The 26036-nt window shown below is 43.5% G+C and overlaps 2 protein-coding genes across 2 annotated transcripts; one reads left to right on the plus strand and one right to left on the minus strand.

Annotated features, from left to right (window-relative positions):
• Window positions 1–7505: 7505 nt before the first annotated feature.
• Window positions 7506–10472, plus strand: LOC109761916 (putative kinase-like protein TMKL1). The gene is made up of 2 exons (XM_020320725.4): window positions 7506–8309; window positions 9577–10472. The coding sequence occupies exons 1-2, from the start codon at window positions 7799–7801 to the stop codon at window positions 10152–10154; spliced, it is 1089 nt and encodes a 362-aa protein (XP_020176314.1). The 5' UTR covers window positions 7506–7798; the 3' UTR covers window positions 10155–10472.
• A 923-nt stretch (window positions 10473–11395) lies between these two features.
• Window positions 11396–25577, minus strand: LOC109761914 (uncharacterized protein At3g06530). Its single transcript, XM_020320724.4, has 38 exons — window positions 25284–25577; window positions 24675–24888; window positions 24495–24590; window positions 24290–24407; window positions 24030–24203; window positions 23670–23840; window positions 23503–23558; window positions 23316–23405; window positions 23091–23239; window positions 22863–22945; window positions 22609–22737; window positions 22382–22456; window positions 22091–22259; window positions 21651–21790; window positions 21461–21565; window positions 21071–21251; window positions 20561–20658; window positions 20320–20469; window positions 20065–20218; window positions 19567–19724; window positions 19366–19447; window positions 19109–19277; window positions 18585–18660; window positions 18215–18385; window positions 18066–18137; window positions 17856–17960; window positions 16927–17016; window positions 16325–16524; window positions 16046–16238; window positions 15767–15946; window positions 15076–15171; window positions 14567–14980; window positions 14175–14384; window positions 13415–14092; window positions 12910–13313; window positions 12491–12734; window positions 12028–12198; window positions 11396–11850 (listed from the first exon to the last, which is right to left on the minus strand). Exons 1-38 carry the CDS (start codon window positions 25438–25440, stop codon window positions 11620–11622), a joined length of 6453 nt encoding a protein of 2150 aa, XP_020176313.1. The 5' UTR covers window positions 25441–25577; the 3' UTR covers window positions 11396–11619.
• Window positions 25578–26036: the final 459 nt, after the last annotated feature.

The following is a 26036-nucleotide window of genomic DNA, read 5'->3' on the forward strand; positions in this document are numbered from 1 at the left end:
GATGCCGGTTCTTTGCTTTCACCCGCCCTGGCGCCGAGTGTGACGCCCCCGATTTGACCGTACACTAATCATGCATGCAAATGTGTACGACCAAGATCAGGGACTCACGGGAAGATATCACAACACAACTCTAAAACAAAAATAAGTCATACAAGCTTCATAATACAAGCCAGGGGCCTCGAGGGCTCGAATACAAGTGCTCGATCACAGACGAGTCAGCGGAAGCAACAATATCTGAGTACAGACATAAGTTAAACAAGTTTGCCTTAAGAAGGCTAGCACAAAAGTAGCAACGATCGAAAAGGCAAGGCCTCCTGCCTGGGACCTTCTAACTACTCCTCGAAGCCGAACTCCATGTAGCATCATCCTCGGGATCTCTAGCTCCTGGACTCCAGCATCTGATTGAGACAATCCGGTATAGAAAAAGGGAAAAGAGGGAGAAAAGCAACCGTGAGTACTCATCCAAAGTACTCGCAAGCAAGGAGCTACACTACATATGCATGGGTATATGTGTAAAGGGGCATATCACTGGACTGAACTGCAGAATGCCAGAATAAGGGGGAATAGCTAGTCCTGTCGAAGACTACGCTTCTGGCCATCTCCATCTTGCAGCATATAGAAGAGGGTAGATTGAAGTCCTCCAAGTAGCATCGCATAGCATAATCCTACCCGGCAATCCCCTCCTCGTCGCCCTGTTAGAGAGCGATCACCGGGTTGTATCTGGCACTTAGAAGGGTGTATTTTATTTAGTATCCAGTTCTAGTTGTCATAAGGTCAAGGTACAACTCCGGGTCGTCCTTTTACCGAGGGACACGGCTATTCGAATAGATAAACTTCCCTGCAGGGGTGCACCACATAACCCAACACGCTCGATCCCATTTGGTCGGACACACTTTTCTGGGTCATGCCCGGCCTCGTAAGATCAACACGTCGCAGCCCCACCTAGGCTCAACAGAGAGGTCAGCACGCCGGTCTAAACCTATGCGCGCAGGGGTCTGGGCCCATCGCCCTATGCACACCTGCACGTTGCGTACGCGGCCGGAAGCAGACCTAGCCCCCTTAATACAAGCGCGAGCTTACGGTCCAATGCGGCGCGCGCCACTCAGTCGCTGACGTCAAAAGAGCTTCGGCTGATACCACAACGTCGGGATACCCATAACTACTCCCGCGTAGATGGTTAGTGCGTATAGACCAAATGGCCAGACTCAGATCAAATACCAAGATCTCGTTAAGCGAGTTAAGTATCTGCGAACGCCGACCAGGGCCAGGCCCACCTCTCTCCTAGGTGGTCTCAACCTGCCCTGTCGCTCCGCCACAAGTAACAGTCGGGAGCCGTCAGGAACCCAGGCCCACCTCTACCGGGATGGAGCCACCTGTCCGTTCAGCCCCCTCATCAGAATCACTTGCGGGTACTCCTCGAGCCGACCCGACTTTAGTCACCACATGTGTCATGTATATAAAGTATATAGTATATACCCGTGATCACCTCCCGAAGTGATCACGGCCCAGTAGTATAGCATGGCAGACGGACAAGAGTGTAGGGCCACTGATGGAACACTAGCATCCTATACTAAGCATGTAGGATTTCAGGTAAAGGTAACAACTGTAGCATCAATGACAGGCTATGCATCAGGATAGGATTAACGGAAAGCAGTAACATGCTACACTACTCTAATGCAAGCAGTATAGAGAAGAATAGGCGATATCTGGTGATCAAGGGGGGGGGGCTTGCCTGGTTGCTCAGACAAGAAGGAGGGGTCATCGGTGACGTAGTCGACCACAGGGGCATCAGCATCGTCACGGGGTCTACCGAAGAGAAGAGGAAGAGAAACAGTAAATACATAGCAAGCAAGTGCATAACAAGACAACAGGCAGAGCTAGACGTGTTCTAACGCGGTATGAGGTGATACCGGTGAAGGGGGGAGACATCCGGGAAAGTATCCCCGGTGTTTCTTGTTTTCGGACAGACGGACCGGAGGGGGAAAGTTGCGAGTTCGATAGGTTAGGGAGGTGTGGTGGACGAACGGACTGCGTATCCGGATTCGTCTCGTCGTTCTGAGCAACTTTCATGTACAAAGTTTTTTCATCCGAGCTACGGATTATTTTATATTAATTTATAAAGATTTAAATTATTTCTAGAATTAATAGAATTAATTCAATTAGAAAATTAATTATGACGTCAGCATGAGGTCAGCATGATGTCATCAGTCAACCATCTGTTGACTGGGTCAACAGACGCGTGGGTCCCGTTCGTCATAGTCTCAGGTTAACTAAATAGTAGTTAGTTTTTATTAATTGAATAATTAGTTTTAATTATTTAATTAAACAGATTAATTAAGTTAATTAACTAAATTTTATTATTATTATTGTTATAACTTTATTTTATTTTTTATTTTATTTTTATTTTATTATTATCTTTTTTTTAATCATTTTTTTGTTCCCAGGGGCGTGGGCCCCGTTTGTCATTGGCTCCTACCTTTTAACAGGGTCTTGTTTTAATTTAATTTACCCTAATTAGTAGGTGGGGCCCTGCTGTTAGTGTCTATTAGAGGTTAGCTAGTTTGGCTAATTAGATTAGTTCCTAATCTAATCTGCTGGGGCCCGCGTGTCGATGGCACGTGCTGCTCACGCACGAGCACACCTAGAGGCGGGGCGCCGGCGGTTGGCGAACGTGGCCTACGGCCACGGTGGAACGGCTCCGGTGAACCACGGCGGAGGGGCTCCGGGAAGCTACGAGAGCAGCGGCGGCTGGAGCCGTCGCGGGCGGGGCCAGCGGCAGGTAACACGGCCGGGCGGGGCACGGGCGGAGGCGGGGGCCCGACGGGAGCGGCGGCGGTGAGCACGCACAGGGATGGTGCGCGGGTCTGTGGGGACCGAGCGCGGCCACGGCGTTGGGACGGAGGGGGGAAGACGGACGGGGCCCGACGGGGAGCTCACCCCCGTTGAAGAGAAGAGGCGGCGAGGCGCGGGGAGGACCGACGAAGGAGAGGCGGGGACGACGCGGTCCGGCGAGGGAGAGGCCGGGGAGGACGACGGCGAGCTCCGCGCGGCGGTGGCCTCGGGGCCGAGTCCCAGTTCCAGATCAACGGCGGCGCGCGGACGGGCGACGGCCACGGCTCTGGCGGGAGCCGTGCGAGGGAGAGAAGGGGCGCAGAGGAGTCCGGCGTGGGGAGGAGACGAGGAGGCGCCGGCGGTGAAGGGGCGTAGGGACGGCGGGGAAAAGTCCGGCGAGGCGGTCCCGGGCGGCGGCGAGCGCTGGGCGTCGGGGTCGACGGGATCGGGGCCGATCCCGATCCAGAGGGGGGGGAAGGGGATCGTGGGGGTTAGGGTTTCGGGGGTGGGAGGGATAAGGAGGCCCGACTGGGCCTGGTGGGCCGGCCGGTGCGGCGGCCAGCTGGGCTGTTCGGTCCAGCTTGGGGGGTTGTTTTATTTCTTTTCTTTTTTTTCTGTTTTCTTTTCTTTATCTATTTTTCTTTTAGTTTTGTAAAATTTATCACCAGCACCTAACTTAGTATTTGTAAATATACTACTGCCACAATAACTTGGGCACCTAGCTAAAATAATTTAGTATTTTGTAAAATATAATAGGGGTATAATTAATTGTTTATGCTGTTGTTTTAATCACTTTGGGGTATTTAATTATTTTACAAAGATGTTATTTCTCCACCAATAATATCCATGATTTATTTTTCACATTGAGAACATTTTAGTTTTGACTTTTGAAAACTTTAGTTGTTTGACTCGAATTTGAATTTGAATTTTGAATCGTTTTTTGAACTAACCCGAGGTTAACTAAGTGATCATGGTGACGTGGCATCGTTAGCAGAGTTTTACTGTAACTTGATTATCCGGGCGTCACACCGAGCCACCTCGCCGCGGCTTTTCATTGCTCGCCAGCAGCTGGGCGAGGGCGGCGAGCACCATGAGATGCTCTTCTTCCTGGACGTCGGCCTCGGCTTCCTCCTCCAGCAGCGCGGCGAGCACTTCCTCGTCATCCGAGTCCATTGCCGAGGCAGGCAAATCGCCGAACACCTTGCACGTGGTGGGCGTGCACCCGTCGCTAAACTGCCCCTCCGCGGCCGGAAACGCCAAGCTGGTGTCGGAGGGGCTGCCGCGGCGATCCTTTGCTATTTTTCCGGCGGGGAATGGCTATCTACCGGTGAAGGGCGGCGGGGCGGCGCCGGGATATACCTAGTGGCGGCCGAGAGCACGGGGGGTGGGAGGCGAGTCGGGGAAGAAAATCTTGACTTTTCACCTGACGGCGTGGGCCAGCCGCGCTTTTCCCTTGCGCCGGAGCCCCCAAGCGCCCCTCAGCGCGCCGGGTTCGGCCTGCGGCCGCCGGGCGGAAAAAAGGGCCGAACCGGCGCTTTTCGTCGTCCTGGGGACGCGACTGGGCCGTTTTTTTGGCGCCAGCGCCGAAAAAGTCGCCTGGGGAGGCCTGTTAGGGACGCGGCTGGAGATGCTCTAACAAGTACTTGTACGCTTAACATCATCACATATCGAGTTAATTTCTTTTCTGAGCAGACAACATCACGTATCACATTCACGCGTTGCAAAGCCAACTGGCCGAGATGATGTGCTTTATTACCGTACCGTGGACGAACAGATACCACACGAGATTTCAAAAAAGGTATACCACACGAGATTTCAAAAAAGGTATACAGTACAAATGAATGCAAACGGTCATGTGAAATGTATACGTGCCAACTAACCTGTCACGCTCAACGTTAAAGAACATACCAACTCATTAATCATATGCATCATAAGGGCGGAGTAAAGCTCGCCGGCAAGTACGTGAGCTTGCCCTCACTGACATGTTGCTTGGGGCCAGGAACTACGGGTGTGTTTGGTAGCATGTATGGGCCTAGTATAGTTGTTCTCCTCTCATACATGCTGAGTGTAGACATGCTGAGTCCATGCAGTTGCTGTTGTTTGGCAGCGATGTATGTGCTGAGACATGCTGAGCTGAGACTTTGTTTGACAGCCTGCATGTGTTTAGACATGCTGAACAATTTCAAATTCCAAATTTTTTTTTTGAATGATGAACAAAATCGGAAAAATATGAACACAAATTTAAACATAGTTTGAAAATTTACAATTTTTGAAATTCTATTTTCTAAAAAAAATTAAATAAATTTTGAAATTCTGAACTTTTTTGAAAATTTGAACATATTTAAAATTCCAAGCTTTTCTGAAAATTTAAACAAAATTTGAAAATTGAATATTTTATAAAAATTTAAATAAATTTGAAATTCTGGTTTTTTTCAAAATTCAAACAATTTTTTATTTTTTTAATTCCGAACATTGTTGATTTTTTAAAAAATATTGAAATTATGAACTTTTTTGAAAATGTAAACAATTCTGAAATCCTAAAAAATTTCAAAAATTTAAAGAAATTTCGAAATTCGAAAATTTTAAAATTCTAAACATTTTTTGAAAATATAAACATATCTGGACGTGGTCTGGTGGGTGGGGACGAGTGTCAGGACCAGCATGGCTGCCTCCATGCACCCTGTCTGGGGTGCATGAGATGAGCATAGCTGAGGGCCCTTTTATGCATCAGATGAGCATAGCCCATGTGAGCTCATGCACCCTACCAAACAAGCAAAAGTGGGTCGGATTGGGAACTTTTACCTTCATGCACCCTACCAAACACACTCTACATAGCTCGCGGAAATCAAATTCAGCTCTTGGGAGCATAGCCCACCAAAAATGTTTTTTGCAAATGTTAAAAACATTTTAAAAAATAGATGTGTTCATTGTCACACCAAAATGCTACCTGTAAATTTTTAGAAGGAAAACTTAAGTACTTTGATATGTATAAAGAAAAAACAAATCAAACGACAAATGTTACCTCTAAATGTTATACTTATTTTTGTTTTTTTACCGACAAAGCACCGTAATCCGTTTCACATAAGAATTGACAAGCACACTTGTTACACTAAAAGAACATCCACAATTTTTTTTAAATTACATTTTATTTATTATTTATTTTGGATTTACTGTTCATCCGTCAAAACGATCTTCGTGGATCTGCCCGCTGTCATTCCACATCGACATGAACCAACTCACCGCATGCACTACGTCCCCGGGGTCATAAATATTCGTCTTCACATTCCTTCTTATTCCTCTGCCAGCCAGGTCTACGATTCCTTTTCCCCTCGTCATCCCTTCCTGCACGTTTCCAATCACTTCTTCCTAATCGGCGGTTGAATCTATAGTCGTCATTGCACTGGCTGCATCAATCCAGGATGAAAGCTGGGTTTTAGGACCGTGGAGCCCTGGCTCCGCCTCCGGATATGTGCCAACATGTGAGCTTTGCAGGGAGATTATAACCTATAAAGAACAGGAGTGAAGGTTATTGTAGCTAGCTGACACGTGCATCTTGCATATCAGCCGTACTTAACAACAATTCTTGCACCATTGTAGCTATTCACTTAAATAACCAAATATTGCACAAAACCTTATGTCAAAATAGACGACAACCACGAGTGGAGCCCCGTTCCTCTTGTTCGACCAAATTTTTCTCCGGTGCCAATGACTGATCAAGCGTCCATCTATTGTGCATGTGCGTCATATTGCCCATCTAGCATTAGTTTTAGCCACTAAGGGGTGAACATCGCCCTCAACATTGCCATCACCGGTCAACCACCTCCTCCCCTTCTTCCTTGTACTCCCCAGATCACTCCTCCCACCACTTGTCGTTCCTAGGGTACAACGGTGGCGAAAGATTCGCTCAATAGAGCGTCAACACAAATGTTCAAGATCTAAATGTTACGTTGCATGGTGTTTTACCGATCATGCAACCTTTTTCTTGGTGGCGGCAGGATGATGACCCCATAGTTTCAAAGATACGCTCATCACATATTTTACATAGTTTTAATTTTTTTTTCTTTTATAACATGCTATCATGCATATGAAGGGTTTGCTAAAAGGTTCCGAGCTCAGCTGACCACACATCTACAGGGTGGATTCACCATTGCCGAGGGTATAATCATGGCGAACTGTTTGCACAATAAAACCTCAACACAAATGTTTAACATCTAAGTTTAGGATCTACTCCCTCTATAACTTAATATAGGACGTTTTTCGACACTCTTTCGGACTCTAAAAACATCTTGTAAAAAGTTAACAGGGGAGTAAATACAAATTTTCTTTCAGGGATTAACCGATTTTTCTTTTTACATGCCATCACTCGTCAGACAACCTTTAGAATATTTTAAACCTGGCCGGGCTAGCCATCACATGGCCCTACTCTGGCTCAGACATAGGGTCTATAGTGCCACATCCACATGACATGAGGTAATCAAGTGTACTCGATGACGCACGCAATTATGAAGTTAGGGGCCTCACAGATTTAGGGCCCTATTGCCCACACTATTCATGGGTACGTACGTCCATTGCCATCATGAACGCACTTATCATCCACATCCACATAAAACCCAAAGTCCAAGCAAGCAAAAGAAGAGAATGGATCCATCGCTCTCCCTCAAGACGAGAAGCATCTCAAGCTAGCTTCCACCCCACTATTACCCCAAAGAATACCACCATTAGCTTAGCTGACACTGTCACACACACACACAAACACACAAGCAGAACAAAAGGGAGCAGCCAGCCAGCAGAGAGAGATCTCCACCGCAAGGGAAAGAATCACGAAAAGGGGCAGGGAAAGGAGGAGGGAGCGCCCAAGCACAAACTTTCTCCCGAGGGCACCAAACCCTACCAATCCGCCGTATAATCCCCCGGGAATTCCTCCCCCATTGCTCCCCGGAGCCGAGCGCGCCGCCGGAGCGGAGCAATGCCGAGGAAGCTCGTCAATGCCGTCCTCTTCGCGGTCCTGGGCGTCGTGGTCGCGCTCTTCCTCTGCTACTCCGTCCGCTGCTACCGCCGCCGCCGCCGCCGCGGCCGCGCGGTGCTGCCCTCGCACGGGGCCAGGGCCGACCGCTTCCAGGCGGGCGGGTCCAGCGCCTACGGCTCCGGCGTCGGGGAGGAGCTGCTCACGTTCCCCGGCGGCGAGGGGCTCACCGTGGCCGCCATCCTCGAGGCGCCCGGCGAGGTGGTCGCCAAGTCGGCGCACAGCACGCTCTACCGCGCCGGGCTCAGCGCCGGCGAGGCCGTGGCGCTGCTCCGGTTCCTCCGGCCCGTCTGCTCCGCGGGCGCCGAGGAGGCGGCGGCCGCCGCGCGGCTGCTCGGCGCCGTGCAGCACCCGAATCTCGTGCCGATCCGCGCGCTCTACGTCGGCCCGCGTGGGGAGAAGCTGCTCGTGCACCCCTTCTACGCCGCCGGCTCGCTCCGCCGCTTCTTGCAAGGTTTGCCCTTTACTTTCGTTGCTCCATAGCGTGCAATTACTTCCACTGCCTTGCTTTCAAGCCAAGTTTACCTTGAGTAAGACTAATCCTGCGAAATACTCCGTCATAATTAGCTGAAACTGTAGTAAATTTGATGATTTATGTGCCATCATGATTAGCTCTGGCTCGTCTCTGGTTTCCCAGAAAATTAACTGAAAACCATCTCTCTTTGATTTGATCGATTATTCTGCTCATCTGATTCAGATTTAGCACGAATGCGTACTTCCAATAATGCTGCAAGGATTGAGCAACAGCCTTGCAGAGTGATTTTTGTTACCTTTAGTCATGTCTCTTCACTGCTACACTTTGTACTTTTGTCGTGAAGTTTACTAGACAACGGGACAGCTCAATAGTTAATAAAGGTGTTTGTGAACTTTTACTGGTCGGAGTTGTTGGCTGGGACACTTTGCTTAGCATGATCTTCATGTTTCTGAAGGACATATGAACATTGGGTCACCTGTAGCAACCTCATTTGATTTTCGGTGTTGATCTGTGTTGTTCAGTTATATATCAAATCAGTGTTTCTGGGGAAACATTTAATTCCTAGCATATTTAACGATTTATTTCATTATTAAAGAGAAATGCTTTCTTCCCTGAAAAAAAAAAGAGAAATGCTTTCTTATATGAAGTGTTTGCAAGACTACTTTTATGGCATTTATGAGGTTGATTTTTCTGAGCTGTTTGTGCTCCCTGCATCTTTCAGCTCTCATTTTCAGTGGAGTTGTTGAATTATATGCTCTTATTGGACATGTGTTATGTGTTGATCCATCAATTGATCACATTGAGAAAGACTAATAAAGATGATGATTATCTTTTACAGAAAACAATTTCTGTGGTTTTTGACCTTTTGTTGTCAATAACTTTTGAGGTGTATTTGATCTTTTTGAGGGTTTGAAAAGGACATGTCCAAATGGTCCTCTATGCTGCTACATTTCTTGTACGATTGCAAGCTGGTTCCCTACCACAAGGTTCTGGTTTGAACAGTTTCAAATTTTATGACTCTATTGCATTTATATTGTACTGCACGATTGAGTTGAAAATGTGTCGGCCTTTACGTTGGACTGCCAGTCCGCTCTTACCATGAGATTTTCCCACTACTGGTGTCAACACGTCAGTAACTTTGCTAGTTACTGTCAGATCTCAAATCATGATATACTAGCATCTAAACAAAAAAACTCCATGCATTCTCTGGACTGTCTGACATTTCCCGTTTAAATTTTACCTGCAGAGGGAATCAATGATTCACAGAGATGGGAGATAATCTGCAAGCTATCCATCGGCATCGTCAAGGGGCTGGACCACCTTCACACAAGATCGCAGAAGCCGATCATCCATGGCAACCTCAAGACAAGCAACATCATGCTCGACGCCGATTTCCAGCCCAGGGTATCAGACTTCGGGCTCTACCTCCTGCTGAACCCCGCTGCCGCGCAGGACATGCTCGAGACCGCCGCGGTGCAAGGCTACAAGGCCCCTGAGCTGATCAAGATGAGGGAGGTCACGAGGGAGAGCGACGTGTACAGCCTGGGGGTGATCCTGCTGGAAATGCTTGCTCAGAAGGAGGCGGCGAATGACAGCCCGAATGCGCGTGACATCCACTTGCCCGCCTCGTTCAAGGATCTGGTCCTCGAGAGGAAGATCGCCGACGCGTTCGGTTCCGGGCTGATCCAGCAGAGTAAGAACTCAGGGAATGAGGCGAAGCTCAACGCGTTCTTCGAGCTCGCGACGGCTTGCTGCAACCCTTCGCCGTCCTTGAGACCGGACTCGAAACGGATCCTGAAGAGGCTGGAGGAGATATCAAGGTGACCGAAACACGCCGAATGTCGGATTACTCGCGTACTAATTAGAAGGTGTTAAACTATATACCAGCAGCAGGGTAGTATTAGTATTTATAAGTGTATTACCCGTTTGTTATTTCATAGAGGGTTTGTACTACCAGAACTGGAGAGTGATAGGGGGTTACCGGTCTGTATAGCTTCCGTGGACTTTAAAGCTCAAGCTTTCGACAAATGAGGCGTAAGGTTCTTCTGACTGTATTCTGTAGACCTCACCTGAATTATACTCTCTCTGTAAACTAATATAAGAACGTTTAGATCACTATGTATGGATCCTTCATCTTTTGAACTTGCGGAGGTGGTTGTTTGCACTGGTCACTCACAAGGTCACTTTCCTGGCTGTTGTATGTGACTCCTTGTTCCAAATGGGCACCGATCAACGGGGGGTGTCGCCCCTTTTGGCAGCACTAAGCGGCGACATCTTCTTGTCGACATCTCTTTACTGTTGGATTGCCGGCCTCAAACGTTGGCCTTTTGGCCGGACCCAAACATGCATGCCAACCTCTGCTCTAGTGTCTGTAGGACTGGACGGCTACCTGCAATGTTTGTTGAATCTACCCTCCCATGTCCTTTCAGTGCTAAAACGTCTGGCTTTTAACCATTTACACCGGCACCGTGGTCACAAGAACAGTACGACTCGCTGGGTCTGAAAACGCAGTTTTGCAATTTTGGCCCAGAGGAGAGTAAAACCTAGAGTTGGTAAATTTTTATTTGTTTTAACACCGGCTACAGAAATCCTTGGCTAAGGGCCAAATCTGGGTTCAGTGTTCAGTATGTGAAAGAGACATGCCACAGAAGAGATCAGGCGGCCACCATGTGGCCGTGGTCATCCATCACCATCTGATGGGAAACGCCACCTTGCGATGACAGTGTCAGAAGCTGATTCCGCGTGATCCGTATAGCTGGCTGGATAAACAATTCCGCGATCTTGACTCCGCCACAGCGTTCACAGAATATAGCAACTGGATTTACCGGGAGCACATGAAGAAATCTACAGAACTCGAGAGGCCTCCATGTGCTCATGTTCCTGGCACGTGCTTTACCACCGTGCATGTTGCACAGTCCCTAAAGTCACTCTGCACCGCAGTACAGCCAACCAACTCTGACAGTGCATGACAGTTGAGCATACATACAGTGTAAACGACCAACAGTAGGAGCCCGATGTTCACACGTCGGTGTTTAGAATAAGCATTCAGTAGCAAGGCCCGGACAGAAGAATTAAATAGCTCACACATGTATAAACAACAAAATAGTTCAACTCGAAGCCATCCATCCTGTGTAGTTTACATACAACAACAAGCAAGATCAAAGCGATAGTTCAACTCGAAGCCATCCATCATGTGTAGTTTACGTACAAGAAGAAGCAAGATCAAAGCGACTACCAGCAGGGGCTGCGTATTAGTTCACTTCACTGGCGCGAGGACTCTGGGGAGAGATCACAGGTACTCCCGGAGGCTCTCGCCGCTGAGGGTCTCCATCTCTTTGAGTATCTCCTGGGACAGCGTTTTGACAGGAAGCTCGACGTCCTCGAGCAGTTCGCCCAGGAACGGGATGGTCTCCGGGACCAGAGCCACGTACTCCTCCTTCAGGTGTTGGACCATGTACCTCACCACCTTCAGGCCCAGCATCTTAGGGCGGACATTGTCACTCCTTGTCTGCATCAGCACCTGCAGTTTAACAATGACAAAATTAAGCCAGTTAGCACCAGCAAGTCTTTGGTCTGGTCTCTGGTTAAAATATTGCTACGAGATTCGAGTGTATTATAAGAAATCACCAAATAGTTATCAATTAGTTCAGTTAGCTGCTACAATTCAAGAAGTACTCGTGTATTGCTTGGTTCCTACCTCATGGTTAAGAGGCTTCCACAGAACATCTGATCGCGCAGTCACTGCCATTTGTCCCAAGCATGAGACAAGAATTTCATCCACTTCCTCAACTGATGGAGCGTCTGGAACTGAATCAAGAGATTCAGGCGGTTCCGCAACAAACTGAGAAACAATGGGCTTCAAAAGAGTCTGCAGATAGCCAAGATATAAACAAAAAATGTCACAATCAAAATGAAAAGATTATCAGGAGCAGAGAAGGTAAACGGGCAAAGAATATAAGAAACATTTCCTGGTTATGCTACAAGCAACTTAAAGGATGCCCTTTCTACCACCTGATTATGACATCAAAACAAGGCAGAAGGACATTTGCCTAGCACATTATAATTTTTTGTTGGCTGGCAAAAGCATGCAAGATATGAAATTGATCTTGTGCGAACCTGTAGACAGTAGACCCATATATAAATAATACAAAGAAACTAACCTGGAAATTGGAGGAATCTAGGATCTTCTGATCATTGTCGTAAAGAAAGCACTTGTGCAATGATTTCAGTATCAGTGCTCTCAAGTTCCACAGCTTCTGTCCTGACAAACTATCCTTATATTTGACTATATCGTCTCCAAGTTTAGCCTTCTTCTTTCGCTTGGAACTGATCAAGACACCATCTTCTGATAGATATTGTACCGATCCCTCAAGTAGGTACTTGAAGTAAGGTGTAAACAAGGACCTTCATAGACAAATGATATAAACAAGATAAGAAGCAAATTCATATGCGCAAATTGAACAAACTAACATCAGGCAAATCATTGACACGGGTTTCAATATTTCCAGCAAAAGACGCAAGGTCTGAAAACCATTTATGTTGTTCGGTGATTTGCCAATACACAATGTGATAGGAATACCTGTGTTGTTCAGCGAGCTTGTTGACCAACTTGTAGAAAACAATTGCACGGTCCATACTTCTCTTTGATGTTGACTGATCAACTTCAGACTCTGCCCATTCAAGAGTACGAAGGAAAACAGGCCTAAAAGTGGACTCGGTAAGCTTCATCGTAAGAGTGATAATGGTGTGGATAATACTTTGCTCAACTAAATTTATATTCTTCAAGGAGTCCAGATTCTGACGACGGAGATCAAGAGCTTCCAAACAGTGTTCATATATTTTTGTATGGTAAGTTCCTACAGCCAGCCGATCCATTGTACCAACTACATTTGCAAGCATTTGGAACGACAATGACAGGCTTGCATCTCCACATTTGGTAGCACTAGAATACAAATTCAGTAAAGGTGGAAGAATAAGCCGAACCTGCAATACAAATATTTCCATTAGACTCGGAATATAAAGCACATTAATTGTCCATCATATCACTGAGAAAACAATACATGATATGTTTAGAAGGAACATACTGGAACTGTCTCGGTCAGTAGGCCCCGAACATCTGCTGCTTTTACATCCAACTTTGAATCAATTTGAGTAGCACATTCAGGATGCAATATCACGAGATCCAGTATTTCTTCCAAATATGGACTAACAAATTCCCCAAGCTTTTGCACAATCACCTGAATAGTTGTAAGTACGGATAGCAACATACTTACAGATTGGTTTGAAAGGCTGGCATCAGTTCTCGGAGAACCATGAGCATATTTTCCACTAGGGCAACATGACACTAGATGTGCTCTCTGCAGCATATTTTTCATGATAAGTGGAAGCTGAGGTAATGCTTTTGATCCTAGCACGTTAATCAGAGACCCTGCGGTATTTATTAACCCGGAAGAAGTGACAGAATCACCAGAGCTGATGTGACTAATGATTGTCGCAAGGCACTTGCTATATGCAGGATTTTCAGAGGGATATTCTTTCGCTAGTGTTTCGAGTGAAGAAATAGCAGCAATTTTCACAGATGTGTCCGACTCTCTATCAATCAACTCTAGAATCTTGTAGCACAGCTCGCTGAAATAAGGGCAAGAGCTCTTGTCCACTTGGAGTGCAGTAGACAGAGAGCTGCGCTTCAGTTTTCTTGCTTTCCTTTGCTTGTTCTGGACCATGTTATTCACCCTTGCAGTTTCACACAATATTCCAAGTGTCTGTTTACAAAGTACAGGGGCAGTCAAGTGGGGCAAAGTTGGCTTTAAAGAACATAATCAATGAACAGAACAACAAAGATACCTTTCTTTTCACAAGACCTTCTGGATGTTCTAACAACCGAGTAATTCCTTTGAAATATGTTGAAGCATGCATCCATCCCGTAATTATTTTCAGAACAGTATTTGAATTGTTCCTGACTTCCTTTAGAATATCACCAGAAATGTCCCCTTTTTTGTCTTTGACAGACACAGTGCACAAGACAACTTCCTCCATGAGTGTTCCAAGAGAATTCTACAACAGCCATGAATACGAATAAGGAATGGATAAATCAAGAATACGATTTTTTTAAGGCAAAACACTATTTGATAGAAATGCATAAAACAACAGGAGTTCTAACTGGAGCAGACAGAGCTAAAATAGGAATAACAACAACAGAAAAGCAACAAAGCCACAATTTCGACCAAATGAAATACCTGGATAGAATTAGCAGCTTCCTCAGCTTCAAGCTCAAATCTCAACTCTGTATCTTGCAGCTTAAGTAGAATAAACTGCAACGCCAAATGTAGCATAGGAAGTAAAACTTGTTTCTGATGCACCTTGATTTCTTGTAGTAGCTTACACAGACAAGGAAACCATAATTTATAGGAACATTGGCCCGTCATATTGACTGCCAGACCATATTCCCACTCCTGTGACATGGCACTCAAGGATAGGACACAATGACTCTTCTTGTGTTTCGAAAGAGAGTGTGAACCCCGCTCAATCAATGTGTACAATAGATACATGATCACGGTACTCAAACTATTTTCACCTAGGGTCCTCAAAAGGTACATCATGAGGGTCACACGCCTATGTTCGGCAACATCAGTCAAAGATTTAATGAATATCTGCAGAAACATAAATATGCATAATCCATTAAATATTGTTATATTCACAGGAAAATGTATAAGCCAACAGAGAACGTCAAAGAAAAATAGAGAACCTGAAGAAGCTTTTCTATACTTGTGGTCTTTGATAGCCAACATGGCACTAGTACAGATAATAAATCCTCCATAACATGTTGCGAGTGGCTATCCTCCTTCAAAATTGAAATGCAGAAAAAGGGTTAAGTGTGTATAGGACAAGCTAAGTGAGGGATAATGCAAAGAATATAAAACAACATTAACTTTCAGAAGCTTTAAAAAAAAACAAGTATAAAGATCCTGTTTGATTCGCTTCAAAAAAATAAACAACCTACGCTAACATTTAGGGCCTCTTTTGATTCACAAGATTCCAAACATATGATAGCAATGTGACGCTCACTTGAATCTTAGAGTTAAATTTAAATAAAGTTTGTTTGGTTGCACCATAACAAAAACAATGTATTCTTTGAGGTTTGAGTCAATGGAAATTTTCCTACGAAATGTAGTGCAATGGAATCCTTGAAAGTACTCCTACATGATACAATCCTACAAACCAAATAACCCCCGTGGGGAAAATTCCTTCAAGCTGATAGGCTTACTAGTACGAATTGGTTAGCAAAAATTAAGGTGAACCCCCTCCGTCTCAAAATAAGTGTCTCAACATTAGTACAACTTTTGACGAAGGGAGTACAAACTAAAGAAATGCTTCAAGAAGGTCCATGGATAGCAAACTGCACTAGGCTCAGATTGCCCCCGGAAAATTGAACAAACCTGTTTCACTGCATCCCCAATAGCAACAAACAGATCAATAATATTTTCTGAAACCAGCTGTGGGAATGCCTTTGCTAAGGATGCAATCAACGACAATCCATGATTACGAGTTCCTACATCCTCCGTGGACCTTATGAAATTGATAAGGAGGTTTACATTTCCATTGTTGAGCAGATTATCCTGCAGAAACACAAATTTTCATGAAATAAAAAAAAACAGAAGTCCAAGTTTTTACAACATAGCAAGAGTAAGAGGTTATAAATCAGTCTAGTAGATTACTTGGTAGCCCGATTGTAGTGTATCAATGATATCTTTGAGTGTCAGCAGTACCAACTGCTGGGTTTCTTTTACAAAACTGGGTACATCAAGAGTTTCAGAAGAGCCTTTGTTATATTGACAAACTATCCCTGAAATCCATTGATCGGAAAGAAGCTTTGATAGAATCTGGCAAAGTGGTTGGAGTAAACATAGCCTGCATGAAAAATGACAGCATATTAGAATTGCATATCAGAACTACAGAACATAGATTTTTTAAAATTAAGTGTTATAGTGCCAGACCTTTCATTCACATTCTTCATAAGAAAAAGAATATCCAGAAGAGAAACGAGAATAGAAGACACAGGGTGTTCTCCAAAATACTCTTCAAAATGGTTATCACGGTTAAGATTCTCTGATCTCTTTATTCTCTTTGGATTTCCTCTCTCATCACCGTGCGCTACAACCAATTCAATAAATTTCACAAAAGTGGAGGCATGAACCTGTCATGAGTTGAATTAGAAATCAGCTAAAAATGATTAAAAGTGATACAAAAATTGTACAAACAGCATGCACGAAAATACATGCAAACACTTGGGAGAATTGTTAACAAATAGCAACTCTGAAAAGAATCCATTCAGGTGTACATAGTTACAAGCCTATGCTCATCTTAAGAAAAGGAAACAGAAGTACAACATTTGGAAAGGCAGTTTGGTGCTGAAAGAGTGACAACTGCTGTGTTCAAGCAACCAGATTTAAATACGTTTTACACCGGATTTCAGAGCATTAGATAGATCTTTTTCGTACATTAATGGGTGTGTTTGGACCTCTGACACACTAATTTTGCTTGGCCAAAATAAGTGAATATGAATGAAATAAATAGAATACAGGATATGGATACAAACATTAATTCGCAGTAGAGCATCTCGTGTTGCATTTCGAATTTCCAAATTCTCAGCTCGAAACAGAGAAATAAGTAGCCCAAATACTTTATCCTGCAAAAGTGAGAATACATTCAAGTTTAGTTTATCTTAATACCACATGAAGGGAAAGACAATAATAGATCAGAGAGAAAGATATGGGCAGAAAGGAATTGAGATCAATCACATGCCAGAACAATACAAGCATGTGAAAGATGATCGTATATACAATCTGTGAACAAAACAAATGCCAAGAAAGATCGTGTGACTAGTTAAATAAGAATGCTCTAGTACATGGTAACAGGCAGAAATAACTTGTTCAAGCACTGTCTGGAAGAATGGTAGTTCTCTTGGCAAATTTCCCAAACTAAATACCAAAATTTTACCAAGAAATACTCCCCTTCAAAACAGACCCCTAGTGTACTTGTTTACACAAGAAAATAAGATAGTTCCATGTAGAGAGCTTCAATCCAACACTTGGCAAACAATTTGCTGCCGCATTCAGCAGAAACCCAGGAAACATGATTACTGACTGTTACATCAGCACACCATGATTATTGTAGAGAACTTCTATTTAAGTTAATGTAGGAGCACAAGAAACCAATTTGGTTCACATCAATGATTGCACAGATTGGAAGACCATGAATTACTGCTAAAATACCATCTTTTTTGCAGAACTACAATGTACATGATGCCTATGTTGGTGTGCTCAATAAATGAAATTCCCGAAATTCCAGTACATGCTCAGATGGGTTGGGTAAATGTATAATCCCACCAACTAGGTCCAAGTCCATTCAATGTTGAATGTAAACTAGCCCATTCAATGTTGTCCCTATATTTCAACTTAAATGTGCGAATAACTGAAGTTTCACCAAGCGAACAATGGCATACAAAATTATAGGGCAAACATAAACCTTAGTATCGTTCTTCAAATTTTCAAAGAATACTGGTTGAAGATTTTGCAGGGCAGTTAGACATGGCATCACGGCAACAGGATCTTCGTGAGACAAACCATCAACCTGAAGTTGCATAATGTCAAAGTTAATCTCAGCAGATTTGCATAATGTCAAAGTTAATCTCAGCAGATATATTTGTAATTTTCACTTGATTGAAAGTTTGTTCACCTTTAAAGCTTTCAATAGAGCCTCAAATGTCTCAGAACCAAAATTTGTTTGATCTTCCACTGCGAACAAAACCTACAGAATGATAGTAATTAACACACCCACAACAAATATGAACTAAGGCAGTCCTGCTGAACGGATGTATTTATTACCTCCAAAAGCAAGCACAATATTTGTGTTTCATGAGTAGTCAGGATCTGCTTAGAATCATGCCCACTTTGATGCTGACTACGACGGTCCAGAAGATACAAGAACAAAGATTTAACCTCTTCTGCCTTAAATAAAATGCTTCCTACTCCTTTCAGGGCTGACAGAACCATCAGCTGCAATAACATTATAATATCAACTGACATCCAAATCTAACAGAAGGGTTGTTCATATTTACTAGTTTTCAGCTTTTGTGTGGTATTGAGTGACAAGGATGATGTGAGTGAATATTATGGTGTGTGGGGTTTGATACTCTGTTGACATGTATGCCATATCAAGCTGGATCGATTTACCAACACTGCAGAAGAAACTAACCTTTCCATAAGGAGAGAGCTTCAAAGAAGAGTGCAAGATGAAATTAAGGATAGCATCTTTGGTCGGCTGATCAATTCTGAAAAAAGAGACACACGAGCTTATTACACATCCCTATCAAAATAGACACACGTGTGCTTCCATTAAATGCAATTAATTCTTGACGATAAACCTATGGTATGCTGTTATAAAAAATGTTACGTTCAAATCTTCAGAAAATCCTCGCATGTCCGCAGAATGCTACTATTTCTGGTTGCTCCACTTTCTTGTTACCACACTTACAGTACACACATCTGATTTGTCAAATCACATGCTTATGACCTGATCACTTCACCGTTTAAACAATCCCCCAGGTAATTCAAGCGAGGATACTATCTCAAGGTTGGTTTTAAGAATATACCCATGCCAAAGTTGATTACAGAAGAACATATGACCAATACATCTTTTTTAGAGATAATAGGAATTTCATGTGACGAGACAATGTACATTTAATAACATGTGAGATGTTCCACAAGAGATCAAATAACCTTTCATGAAGATTCTCAGGAACCATCAGATCTTGACTTGGGCTAAGCATTGATGAAATATAAGCAGGTAAAAATCTCGCATCTGAGGATATCATGGCCTTTTGGTTGGCCAATGACTCGAGGAAAACACCAAAGGCTGGAGATGACATGGGGAATTTGCCGTTGTTTCCTGTAGATTGTAATTAATGACCAAAAAGATCAGCATCAAATTTCCTCAAGTGGGAATTAAGAATGAAGAAAATATACGGCTAGCATACCATTTTTGGACACCGAAGTGCTCAAGCGCTGCCACACCAAAGACAGGCCCTCGATAAATTTCATAGCAGAGGACCTTACATCCTACAATATGAGTAACGAACTTGCTCAATACAATAACCAAGAGAACTCTAGTCAACACAAAAAGGAACTAGCTCACAGATTGTGATGCGATAGAGAAAACGTAACAGAACACTGTGTACCTTATTTTCGTGGGAAAGAGGGACAATAAGAGAAGGGAACAAACGTAGAAGCTGCATACACAAGCTCTCATCCATACTACTACTTTCAGATAAAGCACACGTTGAACAAATTGACGCAAGCACAAGAAGACTCTCTGCTTGAACTCCAGCAGACAAACCTACATCAAAATTTAAAAAATATCATAAACAGTGCAGAGAAAGAGATATGAGTGTGCAATCAAACAACAATCTAACTAGTAAGAAGAGAAATGAGTGTGCAATCAAACAACAATCTAACTAGTAAGTAACCATTAAAGGAAAAACAGGAACATGAATAAACCAACCGAAGTGAGCTAATTATGCAATGTCAAAGAAACTAGGCACTAAAATACAAGTTTAGTAAAAGCAAATATTAGGCAACAGAAAATACCAGAATAAAATGTTGTCTAAACTTTATATCATATGTTTAGCTCTTGTACAGTAACAGGATAACCTAAAAATAGAAATTAGTGTAGCAACCTTCATCCACAAGGTACTTTGAGATAAATTGAATAGGTGCTCCTGTGCAGTTAGCCACCAGATACTGTAGGTGCTTCTGAAAGATATTGTTGTCAGGTGATGTGATGAAATACATAAACAAATCATCAAGCGCTGTATTTTCACCAGCATCAATCTGCATACACCACAAAGTGAGAACAGAACATGAGATACTCTCAGAAGTCACAACAAGGAAAACAGATACAGATTTATTCATTTTGGTAAGCAGTAACACACCATAGAATTCTGCTTAACATAGGAAGACTGGACCCTTAGCAGACCCCAAAATATGCAGACAAGAATTCTAGCATTCAATGCATCTGTGTCATTATTGAAAATATGCTTCACTAGCTCTGTAATGCACTTCTCAAGGTTGTCAATGCTGATCTGCGTGATGTAAAACAAAACGTATGGCATGTAAATATTGGGTAAATCATCCACAAATGGAATAAACAATAGTAGAGTAAAGCAGTAACACCTCATCACCAATACAATCGCCTTTTGGCTGTATGTGAGACCATTCATTCTTCAGAGCTGGCAAACAAACTTGGCACAGATTCACCTGCTTATCCAAAACTGGAGGGCGAGAAGAAAATAAGTAATTGGTGTGCGCACGTGTGTGTGACAGAAGATTCAGACATAAAATTTAATTTCAGAAAGAAGTCAGACTGCATCCAACTATCACTTCGAAGAATGCTAATAACTAGCTTGACAAGCAAGAACAACATGAGTATATAGGGCAGTTTATTTGAATACCGCAATAATACTCAATAAATACTACTCCCTCCGTCCCAAAAACAACTATGACTAGTACAAAGTTGAGTCACTTATTCTGGGACGGAGGGAGTAACATTCTTAGCAAAAACAACTATGACTAGTACAAAGTTGAGTCACTTATTTTGGGACGGAGGGAGTAACATTCTTAGTAAAACAACTATGACAAGTCCTAACAGAAATGATAAGAGCAAAGCTGCGAAGATGTATATACCTTCAGTAGGAATAAGCAGAGCTTGCAATACTATGAGTAAGAACAGAGTTCTAGAAAAGCTACTTCGGTTTCCACAGTCAGCCAACCACTCCACATGTTTATTTGGGTTTGATAGAAAAGTTTCAGCAAAAGCTTGGATGTTCTTCATGTTAATGGAGGCTATAGATTCCAAAGGCACGTTCTGCAATGACATAATAAGATATATAGTTATATGAAAATAAGAACGAATGTAGCATGTCCCAATAGCAATATCTACAGAAAAATATGTTTGTTATTTCATACATGCTTTACATATCTAGCCATTTGACTGCAAAGAGCTGAAGATGTGGAAATGGATATATAAAGAGTAAGAATCTATCATGACATATCAGGACAGGTAAGAAATCTCACCTTCACTTCAGGAGCAGTGAGCTCATAAACAAGAGGACTACTTGCATAGAAATCCCATTGTATTTTCTTAGCTAGCTCCAAGGCCTTCAAGTTTACCTTCAAGGTCTGCATCCATTTAAACATTCAAAATGAGGAATATGTGCAAGAAAATAAATGGTGCAAGCAAACAGTAGAAGATTAAAAAGCTGACCTTTGGGTGAACAATAAGAAGACCAAATACTACTGTAGCGATGTCCTTGGCATGTTCCATGTGATGCACCTGATATTCCATAACCATCTTTTCCAAACATGAAACAGCAACATCACAAGCCTTTGATGCTTTTGAACCACCTAGAGTACCATAGAACAAATAGTATTGTCACTTACTGACTAGTAACTCCTATGGATATAGTATCGAGCATTAGCAACAAGAGGAGGGAAACAGTAAACCCAGTTCCTTAATATTCCTTGATTTTGTATGCTGGACTGAATTACAAACAATGTTGACTGTATTTTTCTAAACCTAATTTTTAAATCATACTAACAACCTCATGCGTAAATGGAAGTTCTAGCAGCTAAGCTACACAACAAATTTCTGCACGAGATAATAAAACAAACTCATCAAGAGGCCAACAAATGAACATTGCCCACCTTTGTGAATGATGTCGGTGCATTTCACGAGCAAATCATCGTATGCTTTTAGAAGGCCACGAGGACTGGAGATAGCAGCTAGTCCTTCTATGGATAAGGCAGCTTGAACAACACTTAGATCATCATCATACAAACTGCGTATTATTGCATCTTGCATATTTATAAACTTCTGCAGGAAAACATAAATAACACAAGCCAGCAGGTCAACACTTGAGGGAAGTAATAACTTCAAATAGAACGAGTATCATGTACTGCACCAGATACATTTGCAAAAAAGGATGCAAACATTACCTGTGGATTTGCAGTATTTTTCTTTAAAATATCGGACTTGGCAATTTTTGAGAGAGCAGATTGACGGACCACAGCCTGCATGATGAACAAAGTTAGTAGTGCAGAGAAGGGAACAAACTAATTCCCAAAAGATGGTACGTAAATTATGTGGCATTCAATTCATCAAATATGACATAAACAAAGGTTAGCAGCTCTACAAATTTGCATAAAATAAATCCATATCAGACCTTTGGGTGATCCAGACTGAACCAGATGTTAGCATCAGAAATTTCAGATGGCATGCTCTTGCTTTCATCAAACACTAAGCTGAGCAACTTGGAAGTAGAATCCCCTTTTACTGAGTTAATTTCAGATTCCTGGCAGAATGATGTTCTAGATCAATGACTTCCAAATTTGAAATGAAGAACATTCATAATGAAATAGAGCAGAATAAAAAAACAACTAGGAAATATATGAAGCTGGATAAGCAACAAATTTATACCTCAAGAAATTTACGGATAGCATCACGTAGCTCACATGAATACTTTTTTTCAATTGCAGCGAAGATCTTCTTTGCCCATATACCTGAGGATTATAAAGATAGAACATTGGTAGGGGAAGATGATCTCTCATAATGAAGCACTACTGAGAGTACAATACACACACACACACATCAACGTATGGATAATTGATCAGTTTAAAACAGAATTGCAAGAAATACAATAACTACCTGTGCGGTTTATATCTGGATTGTCGGTGACCCGTGATGCCTTGATACAGTTTCCAAGAACCTTCCGCACAATCCTTTCAACAAAGTTCTTGATAGGTAGAGTCTCCATGGTTTCAATAAGGTGCACGTGGCAGGATTCATCACTAGTACTGTTCACATGTTTCCAGAGTCATGGAATGAAAGTAATATACAAAAATAATCACAGTTATCACATGAGCAAATTACCTGCAGTCAACCAGTGATTCAACATAAAGCCTAACAAAATTCTCAATGTTGAACTCACTTGATAATACAGAAAGGACGCCAGAAAAATCCCTGTAAACAAATTGCCATCAAATAACCAATGCCTAATGCTAAGAAGAAACCGAATATATAGGCCATCTGGTAAACCGAAGCCACAAGCAAGCCTTACCTGATGTCTTTTAGAATCATCAATGGCTTCTTACGGAATTCTTGGACAGACTGTGACTGCAACATTAACAGAAAACCTTTATATCATTGATGCATCGAGTTTAATACTTAATATACAGAAGCACATTTTATGGGGGACTTGTGACAAGAAAGTTGTCATGGACCAACCTGAACTAGACTTATAATAGCCATTACTGTAACACGAAGCCACGGTAAATCAACCGACTCCAATGCATCATGCTGTGCAGCCCTTGCAACAAAGATAATTAAGTCTTGAACAAGTTTTGGTGCCAGTGTTGCTCGTGTTGCCAGTACTCCAACAATCATCAGAGCGCCAGCCTGGTTATAAAAGAACCCATCACAATGATATAGCTTAAAGAGCATAAGGTGGATTTCAGAAAATATAAAAAATTAGTATGCAGACTTCATTTTTATTTAGCATTGTAATCGTAATGAATAGCTAAACAAACATTGAGATGTCAATTTTGCATAAATGGATAACATAAGTTACACATCTTTCAAGCCAACCTTATAATCTCGATCTGCCCCAATATCAGGATTAAGGGAGTCGAACACATATCCCACCACCCTCTGCACTATATTTGAATCAAGCTTGGGGATAGCTCCCAAGCACTCCACAATTACTGCAGTGCAAAAGCACACCACTGTCCTTGAATGAAGGAAACCCTTTTTTGGTGCCGCCTGGTAATGGATAAAAACATCAAGCACAAACCTTCAAAAGCAATGGATAATCCTACTACAACAAAAAATAAGGCAGCCCAACTTACATAGTTGGAAAAGGTCTCCAGCAAAGAAGTATCACGGATGCACTGCTGTACTAGAACATTCCTGGGCGGGGGTGCACCCGAGGATTTCACACCATCAAGAAAGGTCCACTTACTATTCCTGAACGCACAAAATCAACCAAGCACTGAGTGAATTGAAAAGATGAAGGGAACAAACCAAGCATAAACCAGGACCTCTGACACTCACCCTAAGTTGACCAACTGCACAATCCGAACAAACGCATGTGTATCATGGTACGGCAATGCACACAGCAGCAACTCATCCACGTTGTAGACATGCACCCTGCATGAACATTTCCGTCAGATACAGAAGAACGGGCTAGAGCTCGCGGGGAGGGATGAATTGTAGCTAAAGGTTGGTACATACAGGTATCGGCGGATAAGGTACTCGAGCGTCTTGAGGGCAGCTGGAAGCTGCAGATAGCCAGCTAGAAGGCGGAGGTAGGAGGAGATGGACTTGTTTAGCTTGTCATTTTCCTTTTGAGTTTGCTGCTCACGGTTGACCTCAAGGCTAGTCTGGCTGAATAGCGTGCTACTGTACCTCGCAAACCTCTCGTCCACACCAGTAAGATGCTCCAAACCTACATATCACAATTCGAGTCAATTACTGCAAGGGAACATAAACGTGTGTGCAAGTCCTCCATATGCGAAACTAGCGTAGCTTGATGTGAAAGTTAGAAGAATTCTGAAAATTTTCAGGAGTAGCTCTGATGTACACAGTGCAGTGCAGTGTACTCTATCAGCTGACGAATCACGGATAAATTCCTAGGGGCTAGGGTGACCATGGGGCAATTATTTGGAATAACCAAGGAGCCCAACGACCATATCGAAAAATGGTTGGTAATACGCGCTTGAACTAGCGAACAAATATACCAAGGTAGTGTTGTTCAAGTGAACAGGGAGCTACGGAAACATGATGTCAAAGGAACAGTATGCTTAGATCGATAGAGGTGTTCGTCGGGTGAGGGGTGGGCACCAGAGAGGGCGATGGGGAGGATGGCGCGGAGGTCGATGTCGGCGGCCTCCTTGGCGTCGAAGAGCACGGACGGCCGGGTGATGGGCCGGCGAGTCGACTCCGGCGTGGAGCCGAGGGCCGACTTGATGGCCTGCAGCTGCGACGCGATCGAAGCCATCGCCTGCGGTATGGGGGTGGCGTCGCGGTCGCCGCCGCCGCCGCCGCCGCTAAACCCTAATAAAACCCTGCGCGGCGGGAGGGGAGAGGAGAGGAGAGGCGGCGCCGAGCAGGTTGGGGAGGGAGGGATGTACGCAGCACTCAGCAACGAAGCGGTCGGTTTTGTGGTGGTGCGCAAAGCGAGAAGGTCATGGGCCGGGTCACGCCGTCACGGAGGAAGCCCATCTCAATGCCGTCCGCGAGGCCCGGTTAGCTTTATTTTTATTTTTTTGAGCAAAGGCAGCTGTTCCCGGCATTTTCTCAAAAAAAAAAACTGTTCCCACTTGGCCACTTCCCAGCATTTGCTCAAAAAAAAACTGTTCCCAGCAGCGGGCAAAAAAATCTAATTAAATCGGTATGGCAAGCTGTTCCGGTTTTCTCAATGTCATGCTTTAAGTTGCCAAGGGTTCTGTGTGAAAAAAATGGATAAGCTTATTTGTCAGTTCTTCTGGGGAAACAGAGAGGGGTAGAGAAAACCACATTGGGTTTCTTGGAGATCTATGACTCAACCGAAGAAATGTGGCGGCTTGGGGTTTAGGGACCTCGAGCTCTTGAACT

Source organism: Aegilops tauschii, chromosome 2, assembly GCF_002575655.3.
Source record: "Aegilops tauschii subsp. strangulata cultivar AL8/78 chromosome 2, Aet v6.0, whole genome shotgun sequence".
In the NCBI taxonomy this organism is placed as follows: domain Eukaryota; kingdom Viridiplantae; phylum Streptophyta; class Magnoliopsida; order Poales; family Poaceae; genus Aegilops; species Aegilops tauschii.

Bases quoted from the DNA above. Each gene is read 5' to 3' on its own strand.
- LOC109761916 (XM_020320725.4), top strand. From the start codon at position 7,799: ATGCCGAGGAAGCTCGTCAATGCCGTCCTCTTCGCGGTCCTGGGCGTC. The intron at 8,310-9,576 runs GTTTGCCCTTTA...TTTTACCTGCAG, and splicing joins GCTCCGCCGCTTCTTGCAAG to AGGGAATCAATGATTCACAG.
- LOC109761914 (XM_020320724.4), bottom strand. From the start codon at position 25,440: ATGGCTTCGATCGCGTCGCAGCTGCAGGCCATCAAGTCGGCCCTCGGC. The intron at 20,470-20,560 runs GTGTTACTGCTT...TACATCACGCAG, and splicing joins GCGATTGTATTGGTGATGAG to ATCAGCATTGACAACCTTGA. The intron at 19,448-19,566 runs GTACACAGTGTT...CTCATATTGTAG, and splicing joins CTCTTTCCCACGAAAATAAG to GATGTAAGGTCCTCTGCTAT.